The 24,491-nt window shown below is 42.4% G+C and overlaps 2 protein-coding genes across 5 annotated transcripts in view; one reads left to right on the top strand and one right to left on the bottom strand.

Moving 5' to 3' along the window:
• The first annotated feature begins 1,275 nt into the window (after positions 1 to 1,275).
• Positions 1,276 to 14,035, top strand: cdca7b (cell division cycle associated 7b). Of its 2 annotated transcripts, XM_074612593.1 has the most exons (11): positions 1,276 to 1,294; positions 1,481 to 1,546; positions 4,688 to 4,831; positions 4,921 to 5,021; positions 6,061 to 6,325; positions 6,460 to 6,522; positions 8,119 to 8,286; positions 9,465 to 9,611; positions 9,716 to 9,865; positions 11,650 to 11,786; positions 13,595 to 14,035. In XM_074612593.1, exons 2-11 carry the CDS (start codon positions 1,529 to 1,531, stop codon positions 13,614 to 13,616), a joined length of 1,215 nt encoding a protein of 404 aa, XP_074468694.1. In that variant the 5' UTR covers positions 1,276 to 1,294; positions 1,481 to 1,528; the 3' UTR covers positions 13,617 to 14,035. The 2 variants fall into 2 exon arrangements, with proteins under 2 accessions (XP_074468694.1, XP_074468693.1); XM_074612592.1 differs by lacking the exon at positions 1,276 to 1,294 and having other exon boundaries at positions 1,390 to 1,546.
• A 3,756-nt stretch (positions 14,036 to 17,791) lies between these two features.
• sp4 (sp4 transcription factor) overlaps positions 17,792 to 24,491 on the bottom strand; it is a 6,717-nt gene continuing 17 nt past the window's right edge. Inside the window, exons 1-7 of one of the 3 annotated variants that reach the window (XM_074612589.1) lie at positions 23,902 to 24,491; positions 23,615 to 23,685; positions 22,410 to 22,763; positions 21,131 to 22,316; positions 20,575 to 20,773; positions 19,738 to 19,937; positions 17,792 to 18,187 (exon numbers count right to left, since the gene is read on the bottom strand). The exon at positions 23,902 to 24,491 is cut by the window's right edge and continues 17 nt beyond it. In XM_074612589.1, coding sequence (XP_074468690.1) covers positions 17,916 to 18,187; positions 19,738 to 19,937; positions 20,575 to 20,773; positions 21,131 to 22,316; positions 22,410 to 22,763; positions 23,615 to 23,685; positions 23,902 to 23,908 — 2,289 coding nt within the window. In that variant the 5' untranslated portion in view covers positions 23,909 to 24,491 and the 3' untranslated portion in view covers positions 17,792 to 17,915. Of the gene's footprint in view, positions 18,188 to 19,737; positions 19,938 to 20,574; positions 20,774 to 21,130; positions 22,317 to 22,409; positions 22,764 to 23,342; positions 23,478 to 23,614; positions 23,686 to 23,793; positions 23,865 to 23,901 lie in introns of those variants that run through there. The other 2 variants (XM_074612590.1, XM_074612591.1) reach the window with 2 other exon arrangements.

Below are 24,491 nucleotides of genomic sequence, written 5' to 3'. Positions count from 1 at the left end.
ATATTTTTGGCATCATTGGGCAAAAATTCCATAATAACCTTTCAGCATATTGTAGTTCAAGTGTTCTGAACTAGACTTCTGCTCCTCCTCATGGCTCTGTTTTCAGGCTTTAAAAAATCTATCACAGGTCATTTCATTGAGAGAGCTTTCCTATTGGCTGTGCTCCGGTCATGTGACAGGTACTTGACGTTCCTTCAACAGATTTTACAATGAAGGCCACGTCACAAACTTTCTCATTTTACAGCTAAACCGTACACTACAAGATGATTCTGAAAACATTTGAGGCGAGAAATAGGCATTAATGTAAAATAATATTGATTCATATTTGATCAGCGCTGCCTAGTTTGACCGTTTGGTTGGAGTTCGCGAGTAGACAGCAGCTGGACAGCAGACCTCAGATCAGCTCTTACTGCTTGTTTTCCTCAGGTCTGTGAAATCTTGCAGATGCCGTTAGGAGCACCGGAGGACACAGACACGATTTTTTTCAGGTTACCCGTCTCATGTACTACTGTCAGGATATAGCGACCGTTTTATAAAAATAACTTTTTTAAATCATATTTGCTCCAATCTCGCCTACTTCAGCTTTAACACGTTATCGCGTTACCTTTGACAGCCTTAATATTTACTACAATTTTTATAATGAAAATATGGAACATGTATCCTCTTTAGCTGTATTGAACTTTAAATTAAAAACGTACTTTACTTGAGTATTTCCATCTTTTGTACTTTTTACTCCACTACATTGGTCTGATAGCTTTAGTTACTTTTCAGAGAATCAATTTGAATGTGAATTTGCAAACTAAAACTATAATAAATTCATCCATGCATTGGCCTGTACTACGGTAAGACTATGGGGCAGTATCTTCTTCTTCTTTGGTGTTTATTGGCAAACCATCTTAGAGGTGCATTACCGCTACCATCTCGACTGGAGTGTGGAACAGGAGATTGTGCAGAAACAAAATAAAAAATAAAAATAATAATAATAATAATAATAATAATAATAACAATAATAATAATAATAATAATAATAATAATAATAAAGAGGAAACTCTAGATTCGTTTCACTAAATCAGTTTCTCTTAAAAACTGAATAATTCCCCAGTATATGTTATCTGCTGTATTCCTATGGGTGCAAGTTATATTACCACCATGGATGTAAAGAGAATGCTAACCACGCCCATAGGCCGTTTTCGCGCGAAAGGACGGACTGCACCATTGTGAGTGCGGGGGGGGGGGGCTCAGAAGAAAGTCTACTCCTAAACATAAAGAGAAACTTCTTTATTGAAAAGTACAAGTAAGCGGAGGCTATTTGAGCTTATCCGGTTGTTAATGATGTTCAAAATTACACTCATTGGACTTAACTACAAACTTACGTGTACGCCCGCTAACAACAAACCCCCTACATTTGCAAATTACCGGACTGCTCTAGCGGTTGGTTTTTTAAACAACAACCTCTCTACTCATTGATTTTCTTTTTTAGACAAAAGTTTGCGTTTAACAGACATTTTACCGATAAACGGAGATAAAAATGACCCTCAAATCAAAGGTAAGCGGCAGAGCACTGCATGTAAATGTACCTTTATTTATCACGTTGATTTTTGTGGTCGCAATGAGTCAAAATGAGCACTATTGTTACCAGGTAACGTTGTGCGGCCTGGAGCTGCTCCATTGTAAAGGAGGCAGTCACATGTTTCTCCCGCGAAAAAAGTGGGATTTTCTGGCTGTTATTTACTTCAGTCCTGTAATCCAGACATCCTGTTATATTGTCATGTCAGCTAGTTTATACGTGAGCAGTGAGCTGGTCGTTCACATGTTGAACAGTGAGCTGATTACTGAGAGTAAAGGAGAGCATGTTCAGTGTTTCTGTCTATAGGAGCTGGTAGTAGTGATGTGTCGTCGCGGACGAGCCGGTTCAAAGAGCCGGCTCTTGTAAGTGAACTATAAGAGCCGGCTCCTGTCAGAAAGCCGTTTTTTTTTTTTTCTTCTTTTTTAAATTTTTTTTTATTAATTCAAGGCAGAATGATAGGACAATCTTCTCCGCGCCACGGGCACTCCATGCACTTACTGTGACTGAATGTTGTGTTAATGACATCCATGCGACCAATCAGGTGATGACAGACAAGGATTATACCATCAAGCAGGTGCGCGGCGCGCTGACGGTCTACAGGTACAGAGCAGGAGGGAGAGGAGGAGAGAAAGAGAGAGGAGTGAGGTGCGCGAATAGCAGACAAGATGAGTGACAGTCGGAAACGAAGCAGCATGTAAAATTATGGTATTCTGGAAATTACAAGGTTTAGTATAATTATATTGAATAATTTAAGTGATATATGTGCACACATACTAATCATAGGTCAAAACAACTAAAGCTAAATTTGGCTGAATTATAAAAAGGCAGAAGTGGTAAAATGAAGAGCCGTTTGGGAGCCGAAAGAGCCGGCTCTTCTTGGTGAGCTGAGCCAAATGATCTGGCTCACTAAAAAGAGCCCGGATTCCCATCACTAGCTGGTAGTTGCTTCTCCCTCTTTCTTGAAGGTCAGAGGTCAACTCCCCCTGAGGCAGGAGGGCATGGTTCAGCAGATATCAACAAATGGATCAGACACAGCTTGACTCTGTTTTACATTATAACAATTTCATTTAATTTCACTTTTTCATGTAGAATACAAAAAAAATAAAAAATAAAGAGAATGATCATACCAACAAGTGGACAGTCAGAAACAAGTAGTATTTATCAGAATCAGAAGAATCAGAATTGTGTTTATTGCCAGGTGTAAGAGGTATACACTAGGAATTTGCTTTGGTATTGTTGGTGCAAGTAAATAGTATAATAACAAAAGAATAGATAAAAACGTTAGAATAAAATAAGAATAAAACAATTGAATTTCTACCAATATACAAATGAAAATACAATGCTTTTCATTATACAATGAAAAGCATAAGAAAAATAAATTGTCAAACTCTTGATGCCTTGATTTACATATTCGAAAAGGAGTGAGAAGAAGTATAAACTTATTTAATCCCACCCCTTCTCCATAAGTCAATTATTAATTATTAACCAGCTTCCTTATTGAGCCATACATATACTCTAATTAAATTTTCCTAAATTTGTCTAACTATAATTATTATTATTTATAATTATTCTAACTATAATTATTACCTTTAATCTGTGTCATACAGAAATATAAATTAATTACTGATATAATTATCCTTATCAAAATATAAATGTATCAATCCAGAATACCAATTCATTACTTATAATATAACTTAATCATATTGACTATTTGTTATCTTTTCTTATATGCGCAAATTATTATTTATAATATACAATTATATAAAAAAAATTCTGTTTCACATGCACATATTTGTCAAAGACGCCCAAAAATTCAGTCTTGCCCCTAGATAAAGGCTTGCACACACTGTCGTCATAAGCACCCATTAAAGAATAATGTGTTTGGTATTTTACCATCATCATTACATATTTTAAAACTGCATAACAACCTTTTAAATATAAAAAATATAAACATAAGCACTGACACAGCCCCGTGTTTACAATATAAATGTTTATTTTTTTGACATATAGACTGACTCACAGATTGAAACAACGCCTAGGCTAAGACTAGACATCTACTAAACTTTCACTTTTCAATCTAGAATAACCATAATCTAAACTAAACGTCTACAGACAAAAAGACGTGTAAGATACATCTATTAAACATCATTTCAACGTCAATTTGCTCAGTGGGATGTAATTTCCATATTTGATCACCTTCATCAAGTGTGCATGCCCAAATTCAAAACTTTTTTACATAGGCTGTTTGGTTTTAATTAGGTTAGGTCAGAAGAAAAGAAAAACAAATATGTGACAAAAATGGTTAAATTAATATTTATTTAGTTATTCATTACACACAGCATTAGGGACTGTGAGACCCAAACAATGAGGAAGTAAAGCCAATGTCAACAAAGTAAAAGGGTTAAGTGTCTGTTCCTTTTCCACTCCACTTTGTCATTGGTCGTAAATTTCCCTGTCCTGCCATGGCTGAGAAGTTGCACAGGCCTGTAGTGATAAGGACGTCCTTGGCTACAGTTTGGTATCTGCCAATGTAAACTCAAGAAGACAAGTTCACTTCAGTGACAGCCAGTCTCAGCGCTGGTCTTCCTGGCAGTGGCGTGACAACTGACACAGCTGAACTAAATTCATTGTTCCCACAGCATTCGGTTAGTGAGGTTCAAGGATGTCCACTGATAGAGTGGTGCTCCCTCTGGTGTAAAGTGTGAATATTGATCCTGTGGAGTTTTCCTGTAAAGAACAACAACAGTTCTGGTTACAGTCAGTGTTACTCACCAAAACGCATTGTGTTAGCAAATGTGTTGAGTGCATTTTCTTCCCAATAAAACATTTGCAAAGCAGATTTTTTTTTTTTTTAGCCAGCATTGTTTACATCCATGTTCACTAGCTTGCAGTCTTCTTCTTTGCTGGTGCATTTCAGCATATATTGGCGTGTCACTGCCACCTGTTGATCAGTGGGATAGTGTGACACCAATGGCAGGACTGTGTACCGTGTCACCTTGTGTGCATGTGCACGAGAAACACAAAACGGGCACCCACTCGTAGAACAACGGGTCAAAAGCGCCACATCCACAACCCAGTTTATATGTGTATATATATGATGCTTGATATGTCTGTCAACAGGCTCCGTGTTTCAAATCCAAGTTCATCACCGCTGAGCTGGCTCGTCTGTTCAGCCAGTCGGACAGCGAGGAGGAGTTTGAAGGTTTCAGCGAGGATGAGGAAGAAGAGGGCAGAAGATCTGTTAACAAAAGGCTAAAGACCAAGGTACTACTAATATTTAATGAAAATGTGTGCGATACCGCAGCTAAAGAAGCACCAGACCAAATGCTTTTTTTTATTGTTTTTTTCTCCAGATGGTGGATTCAGAGGAGGACAGCGAGGTGGACACAGGCTTCTACTCTGATGGCGAGGAGGACCCCCAACCAAAGAGGAGGAGTCTTTTAGTTGCCCTGAGGTGCGTGTGGGTGTCAGTTTGTAGATGAGCAAACGGATAGTTGCTGCACCTTTTTGTTTTTAACCTAGGGATGATCACTGTATGTTTATGTCTAAATATCCTTTAGTGCTGCTAGCATGAACAAAGAATCTGAAGTATGAAGTATTATTAATCTCTCACACACATAGTCTATCCTCTGTGTTGTTTGAGTAACTACAATGAGCCCAACAATTGACATAAATATAGAGGAGTCTTGTATAGGAGTCAACCCACGTTGCAGAATAGCTGGTCCACCTTAACAGCCCACATTAAGTGAGTCTGAGCCGTGGTTCTCGCTAACTTCGGGGCTAACCCCCTTCACTTTTACTTCACTTGGCGTGGGTCTGGAGGAGTTGTAACATTTATTCACCGACAGCCTATACTGTACACACACCGCACTGCTACGTTCACATCTATAACGTTACTGCTGACTTCATACTCCCCATCAGTCTCTCTCAAAACGCACACTCCCTAACGTTACCAGCCGCCAATCTTGGAATACACTGGCTGGTGGAAACCCGTCTCCTCTCGTCAACCCTAAAACACATGAACTTTTTAGTAAACAAACACAACGCGCACTGTGCGGTTACACAAACGGTCACTCTCTCCTTATCTCGACCGCACACTCGCTAACGTTACGCTGGGCTTGCAAAACACTGGTAGTAATCAAACACAGTTTTAATGATAATTGAAATTTGAAACGGTAATACTAACCGCCGCAATTTTTCCCGTGATATATCGTGAAACCGATAACTGTTACATTACTACTCATGAGGTTAATTATTTGTGTCACATTTGACGGCTTGAATCTTGATCAGGCAGAAATATAAAGGCAATAATAATTGTAATTTGGCCAAAAAAAGTGAATTGGTCATAGATTCATCTTATCGCTGTTTTCCACGGTATTCATCCTAATTGCCCAACTATACAAGGGGCCGTCGGAAACACAGACCTGTTTCATTACAACTGTGTTGATTCTCCAGTGATTGAACAAGGATCGAATTTTAATCTTCATCCTCAGGTTTCCCGTCAAAAGACTGTCGACCCCCAAACAGGAACTGCAAGAGAAAAAAGCCAAAAAGCCAGTCAAAGAACCTCCACCTTCACAGAGATCCAGTGGAAGGCAGAGGCAGCAGAGGCAGCAGCAGCAGCAGCAGCAGCAGCAGCAGCAGCAGCAGCAGCAGCAGCAGGATGAGGAAGAGAAGGAGGAGGAGGAGGACAAAGAGGAGGTCCTGTCCCAGAGCCTACGGAAACGAGACAAGAACATCCAGGAAAACAAGGCCATGGTAATGGACCCTTTCAGCCTTTTGTGTTGTCTCCATATTCTGACAAACTGTGTGATCTGTGTCCTAAAATGACATCAGTCCCTCCTTTTGTTACATGAACTTTGACTCTGGTCTTCTCTGCTGTTGTCTTTCAGCTGGCTAAGCTGTTTGCTGATCTGAGCAGCATGGCTGACCTGACTCCTCCCACCACTCCTCAAGTGAGTATACACACTAGCACCAGTTTCCGTCACAACCATATAATAGAAAAATTAACAAGTAAAAGAACTATTCATTTAAAGAGAATTGATCACCAGCAACATTACATGTATTTGACTGTTTTGTCCGAAGCGAATTTCAGTAAGTGCATTCAAACTCCAAAGGAACAAGAGTTAGATGTCATCCTATATTGTAAGTACCGGTAATAATCTGGGTGTCAATGTTCACTTAAGACCACAAGTTTACTTTGGTTTCCATGAGTTCAATTAAAAGAGTGGTTGTTTATTTAATGTTTATTCGTATAAGGTCCTGTGTATAGCAGGAACCAATGCCACATACCATAGTGTTTATAGCCTAAGTTAGTTTGCAAAACCTTTCCCTACATGGGCTCAAAAAAATATATACAGAACAATGCAAGACACAAACAATGCTACAATAAAATAAATCTATTTTTGGTTTTATTTTCTGTGTCACTTTTTAGGATTTCTTCTTTTTACTCAGACATTATGAAAACTCTAATTGCATGTAATTACTAGACGTTATCAATATTGACTTATTGGGTCATTCGTTTTCTAGTAACTCCTTTTTTTACCTTTTCATAGTAAATTTGATGAGTGTCTGACGCATGTTAAACAGTAGTTGATGGAGGGCTGTGGTTGCAGGTCAGATAACCATAGCTGGGTTTCCACCAAGATGTTCCTGATAATTTTAGTCCCAAGACTACTTTTCAAGGTTCCTTCAGCCAGTTCTCTGCGTTTCCATAGCGGTCTGAAGACCTGCGAAGATTAGGCAAATTAGTCCGCTCACGTATGAAAAAGCAGCATGACATGGGACGAGGGCTGCTGGTGGTCACAGCGGTAAACACACTCTGACTGCTGCGTCATATTTACTGATGCACGTTGGATGTAGTGAATGAAATACAGAGGAGGAAAATGAAACTAAGAGCATCTGTCTCCACAGTAAATCATCTGTTGAGTGTTTGATGGTAATTTATTTGTGCTTTATAACAGAACCGCCGTGAAACAATCAGAAAATAACTTTTTTTCTGTCATTCACAGCACCAACGTGCTGTTTGTCTCTTCTACCGCTCGCCCTCTTGGCTTGCTCACGCGATCTCTCTCTCCTTTTCTCTCCGTCTTTTTTTAAATGATTCGGGAAGCTGACCGCAGAGCCCAACTTTACTTTTAAGGTTATCAAACCAAGAGAAATGCTCTCCCCTTGTCCTGAAATGGTCTTGTTTTATGACTGAAGTGGTACACAAGTTGAAGCAGCGGCGCTATGTGTGTTTGACCAATCAGCGACGGTCATCTCTGCAAACTCCACCCTGGAAGTTCCTGTACTTTCAGAAAGTAATGTTCCCGGAACTTAATATAGACCCTGGATCCTGCTGTCGAAACGCAATGAGTTCCTCAAAAGGTTCTTATTTACGAGGGAAAGTACTTCAAGTACTCTTAATTCATCAACTAGATTTTAGGTTAATAAAGTAGATTTTAGGTAAGATGTTTTAGTAATAAGATTAGCTGTTTTGTGTATTATAGAGACTGTTTTTTTTTTTACTGTTCTGATTTGTAAACACTGTCTTTGTTTTATTTCTGCAGAAGAAGAGGCGGGCGCCAGAGAAACGCAAGTTTGAACAAGAGAGGGGGTCAGAAAGGAGGAACCCTTCCCGTAAGGCTCGTCCTCCTGAGAACTTTGCAGTGGAGGAAAAGAGCGAGCCGCTCCCCCACAGAAACCCCCGGACTGTAGACATCAGAAGACTGTTGGAGGTACGATTAGCAACACACACTTCACACTGTGGGCTGACATCTACAGCATACACACAGTCATTTACAGCTCTCATGTATGTGTGATGCAATGAAGTTCAAAGGAAAAGGGAAGTTGTTTAATATGGGAGGTTTTTATGGAGAAGTTCTTCATTATATGTCATCTATACTGTAAATACAGTGTCGTAGCAGGGAAGTGCTTTGGTTGTATGTTGATAAACTGGTAGTCACATACTTAAATTTTGTGCTGTTATATTTCATATCAAATTTTCTGTTTCAAACACCGTTTTTAGCCAGACGTTGTTTAATTTTGAGAGAAGTTTTAACATCTTCAGTGAAGTAATTTGTGCACTCAAATTACGCAATTACAGTCAGTAATGCCTCGTTCACACTACACGACTTTAGCCCTGATCTTCCACTTGGCGAGTTTCTGGAGCTCCCTGACAAAACCCCCAGATCAGAGGCAAATCTGCGTTGGCGCTCGCGCGATATTTGTGAACTGTTCAAAGACACAAGCCTAGTGGCTCGCCGGTGCCTCGCAGAATAATTCCAGATATCTGCCATGCTAAATATCTGGACTTGTTGGGGAGGCCGTCGGGGAGATACAGCCAATTAGAGCAGAAGAAACACAAACCTGGCGGGGGGGTCGCCTGTAACAAGGAACTTACTGTCTGTGTTGCATTTGCAACACGGACCAAAGTTGTTGCACCTAGGGTGTGGGATGTTTGCATGAATAAACATAACACGTTGAATGATCTACATAGGGGAAATAGTAAAGAGGTGTTGAAACGGGCTATTAGTAGCCTACATGTGTGCCAACAAGCGTGACCACGCCTGTGTCACTTCTAGCGTGTGTTTTCGTGACAAAACATAGTTTGGAGACCTCATCTGGGTTTCCTCCCAGTGAAAGATCTTGTAGTGTGTGACCCCCTGTTGCCGGTCAGTCCTGTAGTGTTAAAGCCACAACTACTTAAAGACTCACGATTACAAGACAGCAAGTTGTGTCGTGTGAACATTACAGCGATCTGACGATTTTGAAAGTCGTGTAGTGAACTTGGCTTTAGTTATCTAGTCAACTAATCTCAGCAGCCTTTCTACAAATTAAATGTCTCAAAAACTAATTAAACTGAAAAGAAAGTTCAATATTACTTATCCTCAATCTGTCGGTTGTGATTGGGCAGGTGGATGAAGAAGCCGGTGAGAACGGGCTGAAGAAAAAGAAGAAGAGGAGGAGCTACTATGAGGTGAGGTCAGTTGACGATATCACCAAAGAAGACCTGGACAACATAGCGTACCGAAGCAAAGACAAGATCTGGGACAAGGAGAATGTGAGTCACATTTACCCATTTAGTGGTCCACCGTATTATACTGTCAGGTTTCCTGTGTTAATACGGTTCTTCACAGTGTATATGTGTGCGTGTTATTCTTTCAGGGCAGCTCGTGTCACCAGTGCAGACAGAAGACTCTGGACACCAAGACGGTGTGTCGCAGCGGTTTCTGTGTGAAGGGCAAAGGTCAGTTCTGTGGGCCGTGCCTGAAGAACCGCTACGGAGAGGACGTATGCGATGTGCTTGTCGACCCGGTCAGTGCTGATACACACAACACGTTAATCATCTAATTCTTAATTTCTCTCACTTTGGATTTGGTAAACTGGAGATAAATGTGGGGGTCTTCCGAGACAAAACAAACTTCGTCAAACCTGAAGTGGCTGAATTTTAAATCTCACAAAGCATTGCAAGTTACAAACGGATTAAAGATCTGTTTATCTTGTTTTTGGATCTCGTCACTTATAATAAAAAGCTATCGCAAAGTCCTACTGAAGGGACAATTAAAAGCAAATAATACGTAACAGGGAAAGTAAGAGTACTATCATTCACAGCTGGGGGTAATGAAGTGGTCAGGGATAATATTATAAGCTTTAATAAGCTGTCATGTTTACAAGTGAATACAATGAGGTTTTGATTTTATTTAAAAATTTTTACCACACTGTTATGCCGTCTTATTACTGTGTCTGGTGTTTCAAAGATGTTTCCTTAAAATGTATATTAGCCTTGGTTTTACATAGGAAGATATTATATTCTATAATGTTTGAGTTGTTTTTGTGTTGCTAACAGGATTTTTTAAATAACACCTTTTAAAGGGAGAATCAGAAGGGCTTTCAGATAAATGTATTTTCTGTTATGCCGATTGATACGTAGTTATTGAAAGCTTTTATATTTTCTTTTCGAACATCTGGTTGGAAATTGTGGGATTTAGTTACATTTACAGTGACAGCCATACGGCTTTTTTGTTTTAAGTAAAAGCTGAACAGAAGAGGTGGGGACCAACATATCTAAACAAAGCAAAGAGCACCACCTACAGAAACTTTAACTTAATTACTGGAAAATCCAAGCAAAAAGATGCAGAATGTAAGGTCAAAATACAAACGAAGATACCGTGTCCAAGCCAGAACTAGACTAAAATGTAAAGAAGAGACAAAGATTGTTTTATAAATTAGATTTTTATGCCTACAGCAACACCCGAGGTATTAAGTTTACGTATGGACCCACGTGATATCTCAGGAACACCTGGAGGGAATTTCTTCAAATTTGGCACAAACGTCCACTCAGGGATGAGCTGATTATTTTGGCGGTCATAGGTCAAGGTCACTGTGACCTCACAAAACACATAACTCAAGAATTCATAAGCTAATTACGACCATTTCACACAAATGTCTAACGGGATAAAATGAAGTGATGACATTTTGGACTGACATGGATGTAAACTGCAACTTGACTGGTTGGCGAAGGCATACCAACGCAAAGCGCTAATTGTAGTTTATTATTGTACATAGTTACCTACATGAAGTAGCATCTATGCTTGTGTGTGTGAGTATTCAGTTAATAAGTGAAACTAGACGACAGTTGGGGCTGTTGTGCTAACTGAAGCTTACACATGCATCACAAAACATATTAGATATATTTATATATTGTGCTTATCACAGTCTCAGTAGACATGGTTTGTCTTTAGGCACCTGTTTGAATTGTGTCCCTGTCTTGTCAAAGTGCTATTGACAATGTGGGAAAAATCAATGACCGCTTACCAGCAAAGATCCTGCCTAAAGAAGAATCAGAAAACCGATGCATTGAACATTTTTCAGTGTATTTACAGTGTGTGACTTTATGAATGCATGCCTATTTGTACACATTTTATTATGACAAAATCACAAGTATATGTTGAGTATTCATACCCAGAAGTAGCAGGTGATGTGAAAATGTTTAAGACTTGAAGGTGAAAGGAACATGAAACCTCAACAGGGATTAACTTGTGTAGCAGAGTAACAACACGGCTGGTCACCCACATTAAATCTGGACCTTTTCTTTGTAGACGTGGTCGTGCCCCATCTGCCGAGAGATGTGCAACTGCAGTCTGTGTCGTAAGAAGGAGGGCCGCTGTGCTACCGGCAACCTGGTGGGATTGGCCCGCTACAACGGCCACGACAATGTCCACGAGTATCTGGCGCGGTACGTAGCCTCAGTCTCCCTGTACAGTTCAATGTTTCAGACCTGGATGGGATCTCACTAAAACTGCCATGATGTGAACATTTTAGGAATTTGATTAGGAACGGTCGGTGTAAACTGACTGTAAACCACTGTTGGAAAATGTCTGTGCTAAGGCATCGAGCACGGAATTAGGAGAATCTGCTTGAATTGCTGCTTTTCTCTTTTTTATATAGCTGAAAATTTAATATTTTTGGGGTTTTGGAGAGCAAGTTTGACAAAACAAGCTCTTTTAAGACGTTACCTTGAGCTCTGTGTAGTGATGGGCAAAAATCAACAAACAAATCTATTGGAACAACTCTTTTTAGTTTCCGGTATGTACTGGGTCAGCCTGTCGAACGTACCAAGTGCTCATGAATCACCGACTTTTCCCACTTGCTGATATCGTGGCGTACCGCTCACGCTGCCTGCTACGATGGTGCAGTCGCTCAAAACGTAGGAAGCGGCGTAGACGGACCCAGCGGCACTGAATGAACGAGCGAGAACCAATTGAATCGGACTCGCAGCAGGTTAATGGTTCATTTCAGTGGGCAACTCCAGGTCCTGAAAAATGAAGCCAATGCAGAAGTGCCTCAAACTTGCATTCTTTCTAATAGCCAGCAGGGGGCGACTCCTCTGGTTGCAAAACTGATTGTATAGAAGTCTATGAGAAAATGACCCTACTTCTCACTTTGTAAACATGAGTTTATGGTCTCAATCACTAGTTTCTAGTCTTCTTCAATACAGCATGATGTTCATTTAGTAAATTATGGTCCCATTTAGAGTCAAATAGACCATAAAGCAGGGGATGCTTTAGGGCGTGGCTACCTTGTGATTGACAGGTCGCTACCACAGCGTTGTCCGGTCTGGGAGTTGTCTTTGTTTTCGTCTTACAACTTAAATCCTTTCACAGTGTGTTTTCACTTCATGAAAGTTAATTATAACCATTTTGGTCAAAAAGATGAAAACATTTTATTCAGGGTTCGGTTCGGTCACTTCTGGTTGCAAAAAACCAAGATGACGACTCCAAAAAGCTGAACTTGAGGCTTAACGGCAGTCCACAAATCAATGGGTGACGTCACAGTGACTGCGTCCCATTTCTTATATACAGTCTATGGTGCATTCATGTGCTCCGCGGATGGGCCCATTTCCAGAGTTGGGATGTTGTTCTTCAGACTTCGGTCTTCTTTAAGTCGTACTGTGGAAACAACATAGACGCTACAAAGAAGACGTGTTGTATTTTATTGCTCAAAGCATTTAAACAACACATTGATAGCTGTTTCCAGTATTTGTGTGACAACAAAGAGCAGAGGAAACTTGATCAGGTGAGCCATGAAATATGATCGGGACTTAATTTTTCTGATTATTCTGACACCACATGAATGCAGCACAAATGCCCTGTACATGGTTGGTCAGTTACATGTCATTGAGCTTACATAGCCTACCTACATAGAAGTAGGATGCTGAAACACACATTCAAATGAATATTTGATCTTTTATTAATGTGAACTTGTACATGATGACTGGTAATGATTGAGGAGAAGTTTTGTGGGGCGGGCAACGTGTACTCTAACGTGGTGTCACAGAGAAACTGACGAGAGTCAGTCTGCACATCTTCAGCTCTGGGAAATTGGGATGTGTATTTTTCATTGTTTCCTGATATTTCCAAGACAGAAGTGTTTATTGATTAACTGGAAAAAAATACTTGCAGATCAATAATGATTGGTTGCAGCCCTTCTGAAGACTATTGTGACAGCAGATAGAGCTCATGTCTTGTTTTGTCTCCATCGCAGCATTCAGAAGGATGTGCAGTGAAGTCCAGAGAGGAGAACCTACAGCTAGAACCCAGAGCGCGCTCTCATGCTGCACAGTACCGTAGAACTCATTTTAATGTACACTTTTAGGTTTAGATCAACCTTTTTATCCAACTAGAGAAACAAAAAGATGTTGTTTTTTGATATCACTTTAACACAAGGCACATACACTGTTAATATGTTTGATAGAGCCTGATGTAAGCCTGTATAAGATGCAGAGATGTTTTTGTTGTTTTAAAGTCAATACTTTGAGTTGTATATTTTCATTTTCTTCTCTTGATGTTAGAACAAATGTAAGCTATGGTTATTTTCTGTGTTACGGATGCAAAAGGAGCCTTTTTATATACCTTCTACTTTTCTTAAAGTGAGCTTTGTTGTCATTCCACTGAAAATTCTAATAAAATGGCATTATCTAAATGATTTGCCATGTTTTATATGTATATATATATATATATAATTATGGAGGCTTTTATCTGTTGGATTCACCACACACAACACCACAGTGTCTTTTAAAGAAGGAAAATCAAGCCCAACTTTATTGTACATTTAGGTGAGGTGCACACAACCTCCTATTCTGCACCAAAGTTGTCTGAAAGGTTGCTGCAGGCAAGTGTGTGTGGCTGCTGTATACGTGGTGTCATTTCCCCGGGTGAGTGGGGTCCGATCCAGGTCAACTGCTGCTCTTGAGCCAGTCAGCTGACCTCATGTAATGACCAGGTAGCAATGCTGCAGGGCAGGGGTCACAGCACAGTCACAGGTCAACTTGAGGTCGCTGGGTCTTCATGAGGCAGGCAATAAAGTGGTGCAGGGATGACGTATTTCTGTAGGCCAACCCGTAAATCAGAATCGCATGCTTTCCCTCAACAAAAAGCCAGTGGAATTTTTCATTGAGTTTTGGATTATTGCAGAAAATAAGCTCTGTAACAAACAAACATTCAGACAATCTCCACAGATGAACACCACTTCTATGATTTTTGAAGTGTGAATGCAATCTCCAGAAGTAAAAAGCTAACATTAGGCTATAAACGAACTACACCACGGTCGCATGAGTGTGAGTATACACAACGTGGCTGTAAAGGCGGACGAGTCGGCGTGATGGCGTTTTGAGTCTCATTTAGCCACTTGTTAGCAACCGCCTTGTTTTAAGACACATAAAAGCTTAAAAATTCACAAGTGGGATATTTACTGATGTATTTTATATTGTAGGACAAAAGGTTAAAATTCAGCTTGTGTTAACCACAGACCTTATTTCAGGCTTCTAACTAAAAACCCATTTAAAAAAACAAAAAAACATTCACTTCCAGACGAGGGAACCGGAAGAGCTAAAAAAGCTACCTAATTTCCGTGTTTTAGGGCTCATTCCTGCAGCACTCTATAGAGTGGTTTATTACAACCTTTATCTACTTATTGGTGTCTTCATCATCTATCTATAGTGTCAGTGTTACGGTGCACGCTCCAGATCAATGTTACAGATACAAATCTGTAGACTGCTCCTGAAAAAGGATTCAGCCCAGTGTTGACATTTTGATTGTCTATCTAACCCAATGTATCAATTTACATCCAAAGTCATAACAATTAATGGAATTAAAACGTAAAACATCTGTCCTTCTGATACTTTGAGAGTTCTTTACATTAAACTCCTTTTTACCTTCAAAACTCCACAAAAACACCCGAGGGTGCAGAGAGAGGTTGTAGATTAGGGTGTTTTTGAAGTGCTTCAAAGGAGTGACATGTCAAAGGTAAGCGTGAGCTGCCTACTACGTGATTCTTTTTGTATACTGGCAGACAGACTGACCTGCTGGTGAACTCCCACAAGTCACACTTTGATCGTAGCTCAGTTACACTCGGGGTGTTTTGTAGATCATGTTTTCTGAAGTAGACCGTCTAATGTCTCATTATCTGTCGACGCTAACTCAATCAGTCAAAGCAGCTGTGTGTTTTTGAGTGGTAACGAATTGTCCTGCAACTGTATAGTCACAGGTTCGATCCTCGCAGCATCAATTTGGAGTCCATCAACAGCAGAAACGGTAACTGGGAACAGTAATTGTTCCCAAAGGAAGCACAGATATCATCACTGCTGTCACAACACAGGAGGGATTACCCAGTAATAAGGAGGTGGAGTTATAGAAGCTGTGTGTGTGTGTGTGTTGAAGTCAAAGTGTACAATGAGTAGGTATTGTTAGGGCTCCTTGGTGTTTCTTTGGGACTTTCCATCTGATTAATCCACACAAACACCAGAGCATCAGAGTGGAGTTTAAGACAGTTTTAATCACTTTATTGTCAAGTGTTATGCAGGCAAAGCATCTTTTCTGCTTGAATTTGTCCTTCTTTTTTTTTTTAAACTTTTTTATTGACATAACACGTTTGTACAAACCAGTTTTAAAAATATCAATAAACTGGGGCCTTTGAGGCTAACCTGGCAAAAAACCCATTATCAAATGTCATGGAGACGGACAAACATCTTTTTAGAAAAAGATTTACAAATGAGATGTCACTACAAAATATCAAAGAAACGAAAAAGTCGGTTGTCACACAACATATTACCAAAAACATCTAAATTCGTTTGGTATTTTCAACTTTTAAACAATAGTAACTTTTTTGCTTTCTTCTTCTTTTGTTATTTATTTTTCTCCAAAAAAAACCACATTATGGCGCAAAGAGAAGAAGAAGAAGAAGAAGAAGAAATGAACAGCAATGGTCAGACGTAGAAAAAAGAAAACCGAAGCACAGAGATTAAAGAAGAGAAGCAGCACTACGGCAAAAAACTCAAACATGCTGTACACAACCTCAGAATCACACAAATACAAGTCCAGCAAAAGGCAAATAGTACAACTCAAGGATAAATAATAAATTAGCCGTACACAGTGGGGTCCTGTGTGTTAACATACTGGGAGGGGAATTTTTTAAAACAACTGATAAAATAAAAGTATCTTTTTAATTTCAAAATAATGTACGCACTGAACTAACACAGAGCAACACCACCAGAAAACATCTCAAAAATATCCACATAGCTAAATAGCCCGACCCGCTCCCAACCACCGCTCTGGTCACTCTCACTTTACCTCTCTGTGCTGTGGCGTGCTCTCCCTAATAACGCAGGAGAGCGCCCCTCTTTCTCCACCCAGCTAACCCTGAGCTTCCCTCTGTACGACAGCTTGTGTTAAGGCAATTGTGGTACATCGGTCACAAGGTTAGAGGTGGAGAGGGGTCGCCCACCAGAGCACAGAAAGCAACATCGGTGACGGTGCCGCTGTCCGACGAACTGCCGTTACATCTACCAGGTGCCATCTGATGGTGATCGATCATATAAAAATTACAAACAAGCGTTGGATAGACTGCAGCTGTGATGTTAAAGCCACCCTGTGGTATCTGCAAAGCGACAGGCTTTGTTCAGACGACAGCTTTCAGGTGTTCTCACGAATGGTCGAGCGAACTGGCTTGTCTTATTAACAGAGAAAACTTCCCCTGACAATGTAAACATGGTTTCACTAGGATTGTCGTTATAGTATTGCTTTCACTACACAAACAAAGTTGTAGAAAGCTAGATTGTTTTTCTATAGAAACCTTTTTTTCGAATGGCCACTGCGCCTCAATAGGAATGCATTATTTATAAATCTTTTTATATGTGCTTTTTTCTACTTTTTTTTTTTTTTTTAGAATTCCCCTCTCTTCTTCTTCAATAACAGTTTATCCGTTGACTGGTCTCAAAGGAATCAACACCTGAATCTGATCTGAGGACTAAACCTGAACCATGAATAAAACTCAAATTAGGTAGATCCTCTCGGCGACGGCGCGGGAATACAAACACGCTCATTCATACAGGTCACATGTACACACGCACACACATCATCCCAAGACCGCCCCTGCTTTATCGCTGCTCTGCAACAGTCCTGTACCATGATTGACCCTCAGCTCTGTCTGGACAGGTGTGAAACAGGAACACAACTTTGTGCATAGAGTTAGATTCTGTTGCGATTAAGAAAATGTCTCTCGATGGTTTTAGGTTCAGCAGGTCCCCCTGTCTTGTGCTAATCTAGACACGACTTACATTCCTTTCCCCACCGTGAATGGAATTATTATAGATTCATTTCATAAATGCCAAACTAATCTTTCATATGTTTAGGCTAATTTTTTGTTATTATATGTGTTAGTTATTTTTAGATTGTGTTGTTTATATTTTTCTGTTTCTGTTCATCGCATGATTCCGTCTCTTTTGAGTCCCATTTCATGAAAGAACAACATTTTTAAAATGATGTAAAAGTTAAAAAAAAGTCAGCCTTCAGCAAAGAAACGGGAGTGCCTATTGAAACGCCTCCTCTTCCACCGGCTCTTCCTCCAGGTGATTAGAGGTGGTGGGTGTAGCGGGGTCAGAGTCACGCGAGAGGGTCGCCACAGCGACGATCTGAGGGGAGGCGTCCAGGCCTTCGGGAACGACTTCCTCCATGTCATCGGTGGTGATGATTGCCACCGCAGCGCCGACTTTCTTGTTCTGGTGCGTCTTGATGTGCTTGGAGAGGTGGTCGCTGCGCATGAAGCGCTTGGAGCATTCGGGACACTCAAAACGCTTTTCTCCTAGAGGGGAGAAGACAAAGAATTAGAGAAAAATAAATCGGAGAACGAAAGAACCCCTGGTTTTCTACACATACTTCCAAATTGTGACGAAACAAAATCTGCTTTGGTTGGTGCCTTCTTGGAGCTCCGTTTAGGGCCGTCCTCGACCACAGAAATTCTTAGTCGACTAATCGATCAGTTGATTTAATCGATAGATCTGTAAAACTGAGTTTCTCCACAAAGAATCACACAAAAGTGTGAACTTTAAATCTTGTGTTTAGCAGAGATGTGGTCATAAGTTTCTTGGAAATAAGTCATTCAGCATGAAAAAAGCATAAAAGATGACTAATCGACTAAAGAAATCTTAGTCGACTAAGACCAAACGACCGATAAGTCGACTAATTGACTAAGAGGGGGCAGCCCTAGCTTTGTTAGAGAACGGCCTCGCTAATTATTACAACTACATACATGTGTAGCTGTTGGGCAAGAAATTGAATTGAAAGGTTTTGAAAGAAATTTGAAAGCAGTTTGGATTAGTGCTGAATAATTATCTGCAACTATTTTAATAATTGATTCATCGTTTAAAGGTATAATATGCAAGAATTCCCTAAAAAGGAACAATGTATAGACTGATACAAAAAGAATCCCTCTCAATCATCACTTATGACCCACTAGAAGTGTGTGGTGATGTCTGTTTCTGCAGACACCCTGCAGCCCTCTGCCTGTATTTTCTCTTTTCTTCTTATTTTGCTTTACTCGGGACACTGCTGGGCATCTGCAAACAGCCTTTCGGCCCCCAGCCCCAGCCAATAACAGCGCGCAGGATTGTCAAATCCCGCTGCTTAGTCATGCCCCTCGGCGTCTGATACCGAGGCAGTCCCCCTTTAGCTCTGTCAGATACAAAGCGGCCGTATTTGACAGATGAGAACAGGTTTGTTACAACGTTTTGAGTTTCCCTTGCTCCCCTCTCTCTCTCTCTCCTCTGCTGTGTGCCATCGATGTGTCAGTTTGAGCCTGACCGAGAGCAGCGCTGAGCCACTGCAGACAGGATGAAGCCTGCCCTCCAGCTGCATTCTTTCAAAATCCGGCAGCGCGGCACCTTCCCGCAGGGTTGAGCAGTGTTGTGCTGGGTTAGTTGAGTGTTTATTTGTGCTTTAGAGCGGCTTAACCGTCGTGAAACAATCAGAAAATAACATTTGATTTCTCTGATTTGCTGCTTTGTTCTCACTGATGCTGCTCCCTCTCTTCATTCACTCTATAGCTTGATCTACCACCGCTGCTCTGTCTCTCCCTCTCTCGCCAACTTTCAATGCTGTGTGTTTACAAACTGCAAATGACAACTGTGACATATTATAAGTAAAAATTGTGAAAAAGTGAGATAATTTGCTGCTTTTCTGTGGATTTCCGACAAAACATTTGAAGTTGGGCTCTGGGAAGTTGCATTTTCTTCACTAATTACATTTCATACAGATTAACTGGTGAGTTGCTATCACACCCAACGTGACCAGGGTGGATATGTGACCAGGCTGACCCACATCACCAGTCTACATCCCTGTATGTGCGTTTCCTACCTGTGTGTGTTCTCCGGTGTCTCTGCAGCTCGTCGCTCCTGGTGAACCTCTTGCCACAAAAGATCCAGTTACAGACGAACGGCCTCTCGCCAGTGTGCCAGCGCAGGTGGGCCCTCAGGTGGGATGTCTTGCCGTACACTTTCCCACAGCCCTCCATGTGGCAGATGTGCTGCTTCTTTTTTGTGGGGTCCCCGCTGTTCCTACAACACACACTCGAGTTAGGAGTGAGCTGGAGGTGGTGTGTTTGTGTGTCTCAGGACTTGAAACAAATGGGATCACAGCTGGTCTGCCCTGTGTCTAGAAGGGTTTTTTTTTTATTACAAGGAAGTAATTTCCATGCCCAAAGTTAAAATAAATTTACAGTAAACAAGCTCTGTTTTCTAAAGTTAACTTCTCTGAGTGAATTAGTCAGACTTTTAGCAAATGGATTCACTGATTATTCTAGCAAAGCTGAATACATTTCACTTGCTTCTGAATATTCCCAGTTTACGATCTGGGCTTCAACTCCTCATTACAAAGTGAAGTGCTGGGTGGTGAGAGGTCGGATCTCTCACTTTAGGATACAAGCTGCACTGTGTTCGGACCATCTGTCAAACCAGTTGTCCCACCATGACATGACACTCATCAATCATTTTGGAATAATCATATGTAAAGTAAAGTTAAATCATGAACTTGGGTACACATAGCTGTAGAGCTCTGACTGTCCAAAAGCCAGTTTCCTTGTGAATTACTGTATAATGCACTACATTTGTACACTTGTTTGTCCCTTTTTACACCCTTATACTATTCTTACTCCCTTATAACACCTATGCATGGTGCTCTGTGTTTCCAATGTACCTTCCCTCTCCATCCCTGCAGTTCGGACAAGAGCAGGCCACCCGACGAAGCCTCTTGCTGGGCGGTCCCTCCTGGTCCGAAGAACTTTGTACGGAGCCCAGCTGGTCCGGACTCATCGACGAGCCCGGTGCCACGTTGCCGACGGTGACCGTCACTGGAGACGGTTGTACTTTGACCCCATCCTGACCCTGTGGTTGACCTGAAAGGTGATTTGAAAATGACAAAATGTGTACACGTATTAATCAAAAACAAGTTGCATCGTCTGTGGGGTAGTCTGAAGAAAATATGACAATAGAGAAATCTGAAAAAAGCAAAATGGTCTTGAGTGCAGTGACACACAATTTAACTGAGCCAGCAGGACATCCTGGTATAGCTCGACTGTGAATGGTAAATGTATGAAGTGGTATACCACACAACTGGAGATTAGAGTCATTAGAACTCAATTTTTCTCAATAACTAAAGCGTAACAAGCCAAATTGCTTCAACCACATTTTTGTAATGAATGGATCAGTGATGAATTCGTCACTACACATTCACACTCTTAGTGCAGGCTTACCCTGTAGACCAGTAATGGTGAGGGGGACACCCTGCATCTGAACCCCAGCAGTGCCCAGCCCGGCGATGCTGACCGTCTGGACCCCGGACCCCGGGTTGATCTGGGCTGCGCTCAGCGTCAGGGGAGCTCCACTCAGGGAGACCAGCCCTCCACTGCCCACTGTCGTCCCACCGGCCACCGGGGCCAGCGTCAGCTGCTGTGGCAGGGCCGTCCCGAGGCCGCCCTGCAGGGAGACTCCGCCGGGCAGCTGCACCGTCTGCCAAGTGATCTGCCCAGAAGGGGACAGGGTTGGAGTGCGGATAAGGACCTGGGCTTGGTTCTGGAAGGCCTGGATGGGCTGCAAGGTTTGTCCTGGGGCCAGCTGGAGCGTCTGAATGTGCTGTGGTTGCTGCTGCCCCTGGGCCTGACCCTGACTGTGAGGCTGCAGCTGGAACTGCTGCAGCAACTGGTGCCCCACTTGGCCCACGATCACTTGCTGAATGGTTGCTCCTGTATCCATCTGGTTCTGCAGCCCGTTGGCCTGGTTCTGACTCTGAGAGTCTGCCTCACTGCTCTGCACCTGGGTGTCAGCTGGTCCACCCTCCGATCCAGCAGAAACAACTTGTGTCACTTCGGACACGTTGTTACCTTCGGCTACTACTGTCGAGCCAGTTGATGCTGTCATAGGAGCTGCCGTTGTCATCAGCTGGTTGCCGTTGGCAAAGGAGAATGTGCCATCTGCTGATTGGATAAGCTGCACGGCCCCGCCCCCTCCGACATTATTTATCATAGGTAAAGCCAGGGTCATGCCGCCGAGGTTTATGGGTACTGTGGTCATAACAGGAGTCTGGGAGCCCTGCAGAGTCTGCAGCTGCAGTGGGAAAGACTGCGCGGGGCGGATCTGCAGTGGGACCGTCTGATTGGCTGTAGTTGTCATGATGGCTTGCTGGTTGGCTTGCTGGAGGATAGCCTGGGTCTGGCCTGGACTCTGGGTCTGGATGAGCTGGACCTGCTCCTGTAGAGATCCGATGGAGGCTGTCTGAGCTGAACTGATATGGATCTGCTGCCCGTCTGCAGTCTGCAGGTGAGGGATGACCTGATACTGGACCCCGCCCCCGGCATTGGGCAGGTTCTGGACCTGGATGATCTGGAACTGCTGCTGTTGCTGATTGGCTGCAACGGTGTTGGTCCCACCCACTGACTTCACCTGCCCAACAAGAAAGGAGCAGTGACACAGTTAAGAGCACAAACATTGGCAGACAACAACAAAACATTTGCTCAGACCCACTGCGTTCGTCACCTTGCGTCCGCCCGGTGAGCTGTCATTAGTCAAGGTGGTGGCCACCGTCACAGCGACAGGCTGATTGTTGTTATCTTTGGCCATAGTCGGCGCCGCTGTGATGATCTGCCAGCCGTTCCCCGTGAACTGAGCAGGGACCAGTTCCAGCTGCTGGGGCACCAGGGTCTGACCTCCAGATGTGTCCAACACGATCTGACCCTGGAGCTGACCCGCCTGCAGCTGGATCTGACCAGACTGGAGCTGGTACTGCTGGGCCCCCAGCTGGGCCTGCTGGGCCCCCTCCGCTCCCCCCTGCCCTCCGATCTTACTGCAGGTGGCCGCTAGCAGAGCCAACGGAGAGGGCTGCGAGGAATCCTGGAGGAGACACCGGTAGGAGGAAGGAGGGATGGAAGGGAGGGGCAGAGAGAGGAACGGTTAAAAAACATAAGTGACGAGGGAAGGAGGAGAGGATGGAGCTCACATACATACACAAACAAGATGGAAGTTAAGGGAAAAGATGGGCAGGTATCATTACACACTCATACAATGAACAATTTTTTAACAAAGATGAGAGATAAAGTAAAAGAGCGAGGGGTGGGGAAAACATGGTGCAGAAAAAAGACTGAGAAAAGCTGAGCGAAAGAGAGAGCTGTCAGTGGAAGTGGGCGGTATTACAGGAAGTGAGTGGGTGGGCGTGTGAGAACCACATTTCTCTTTTTCTCAGAACACTGGAAGAAAATGCCGCCTTCTCTCTCTCTCTCTCCTCCCTTTCAAAGGAAGTAGGTCGCAGGCAAATTTCTTATGCTATACACCTCGGAAACAGCCTAGATTCTGTCACAAACAACAGTATAACATAGCGTAACAAAACAAAAGATCCACTTAAGAATAACTGAAATGAATCTGTATAAAAAAAAAGCAGATGAAAATAGAAGTTCCACAGTTGTTGCCACATACCAACGCTGCAGGTCTTTAAAATGAATCCAGGAATTAAATCCCTAATTCAAAGGGACAATTTAAAAAAAAAAAAAGAAGTACAGTGGCCAGAAGTGTGACAGCTTTATAAGCCTATATTCAAGAGACTCTTTCAGCAGGGCTGCACAGAAGCAGGAAGTGAAATTCACCAGAGAAACGCCCCCCAGAGGTGTCTGGCTGGCTGACTGGGGAGGAAGGAAGAGGAGTACATATTTGGTAATAAAAGTGTGATAAACTTATTTCTTTTTTTTTACCTGCGATCCAGAACTTTTCCCCTTTTTGGATGCTTTCCCTCCTTCAGTTCCACATGATTCCTTCTTGGAGTCTGTGGAAAGAGAGTATAATGTGAGAATATCATCACATGGATAAACAATAATAATGCACAACAATGCAATGGTGATCAATAAATGTAAAAGGAGATAAACTAGTTAACCTCATCATCAATATCAAAGGCATCTATCTATCTATCTGTCTGTCAGACACACACACAGAGAGAGAGATAGAGAGGGGTGGAGTAGAGGAGATGGGGGAGGGTACCTACCACTCATAACGCATTAATATACCGAGAAGGAGAGAGGGTGTAGTTCACGGTAGAAGGCCGGCCGGGTACAGAGGCGGAGGACGGGCCTATATGTTCGCTCGCTGGGCCGTGGCGGATCTGCCCGTTTCACGAAAAAACCACCCACCGGCCAGGAAGGGCGGTGCCAACCAGAGAGACACAATCAAGCAGAATAACGGAGACAGTCACCGTCACCGGCTCTCCCTTCTCCAGAGCACCGTCGTGTGCGTCTATTACCGGACAGCCAGTCCATAAACGATCAAATTATCAGCTTGTCAGAGTGATAATCCACAGAGAAGTTGTCGGTGTGTGTGTGTGTGACCGTGGAGGCCCACCCACTTCCATTTAAGCATCAGGACAACACCCCTCTCTCCTCTCCGGTGCTCTCTCTTCTCTCTCCGCTGCTGCTCTTGTTTCTCTCGCCGGTTCTTCGCGTCGCCACGCAGCGAAAACAAACCAAGTGTTGCTATTTTACGCGTATTCTCCCCCTTTTTTATTCGTGCACAATTTGTTTTCTTTTTTAGAGATATGGAGGAGATAGCTGTGGCTTTTTTTTTTGTGGGCGGACACAC

The sequence above is a fragment of the Sebastes fasciatus genome, chromosome 17, assembly GCF_043250625.1.
Source record: "Sebastes fasciatus isolate fSebFas1 chromosome 17, fSebFas1.pri, whole genome shotgun sequence".
NCBI classification, from domain to species: Eukaryota; Metazoa; Chordata; class Actinopteri; order Perciformes; family Sebastidae; genus Sebastes; species Sebastes fasciatus.
The sequence above is the reverse complement of the archived record's forward strand: the minus strand, read 5'-3'. Positions and strand labels throughout refer to the sequence as shown.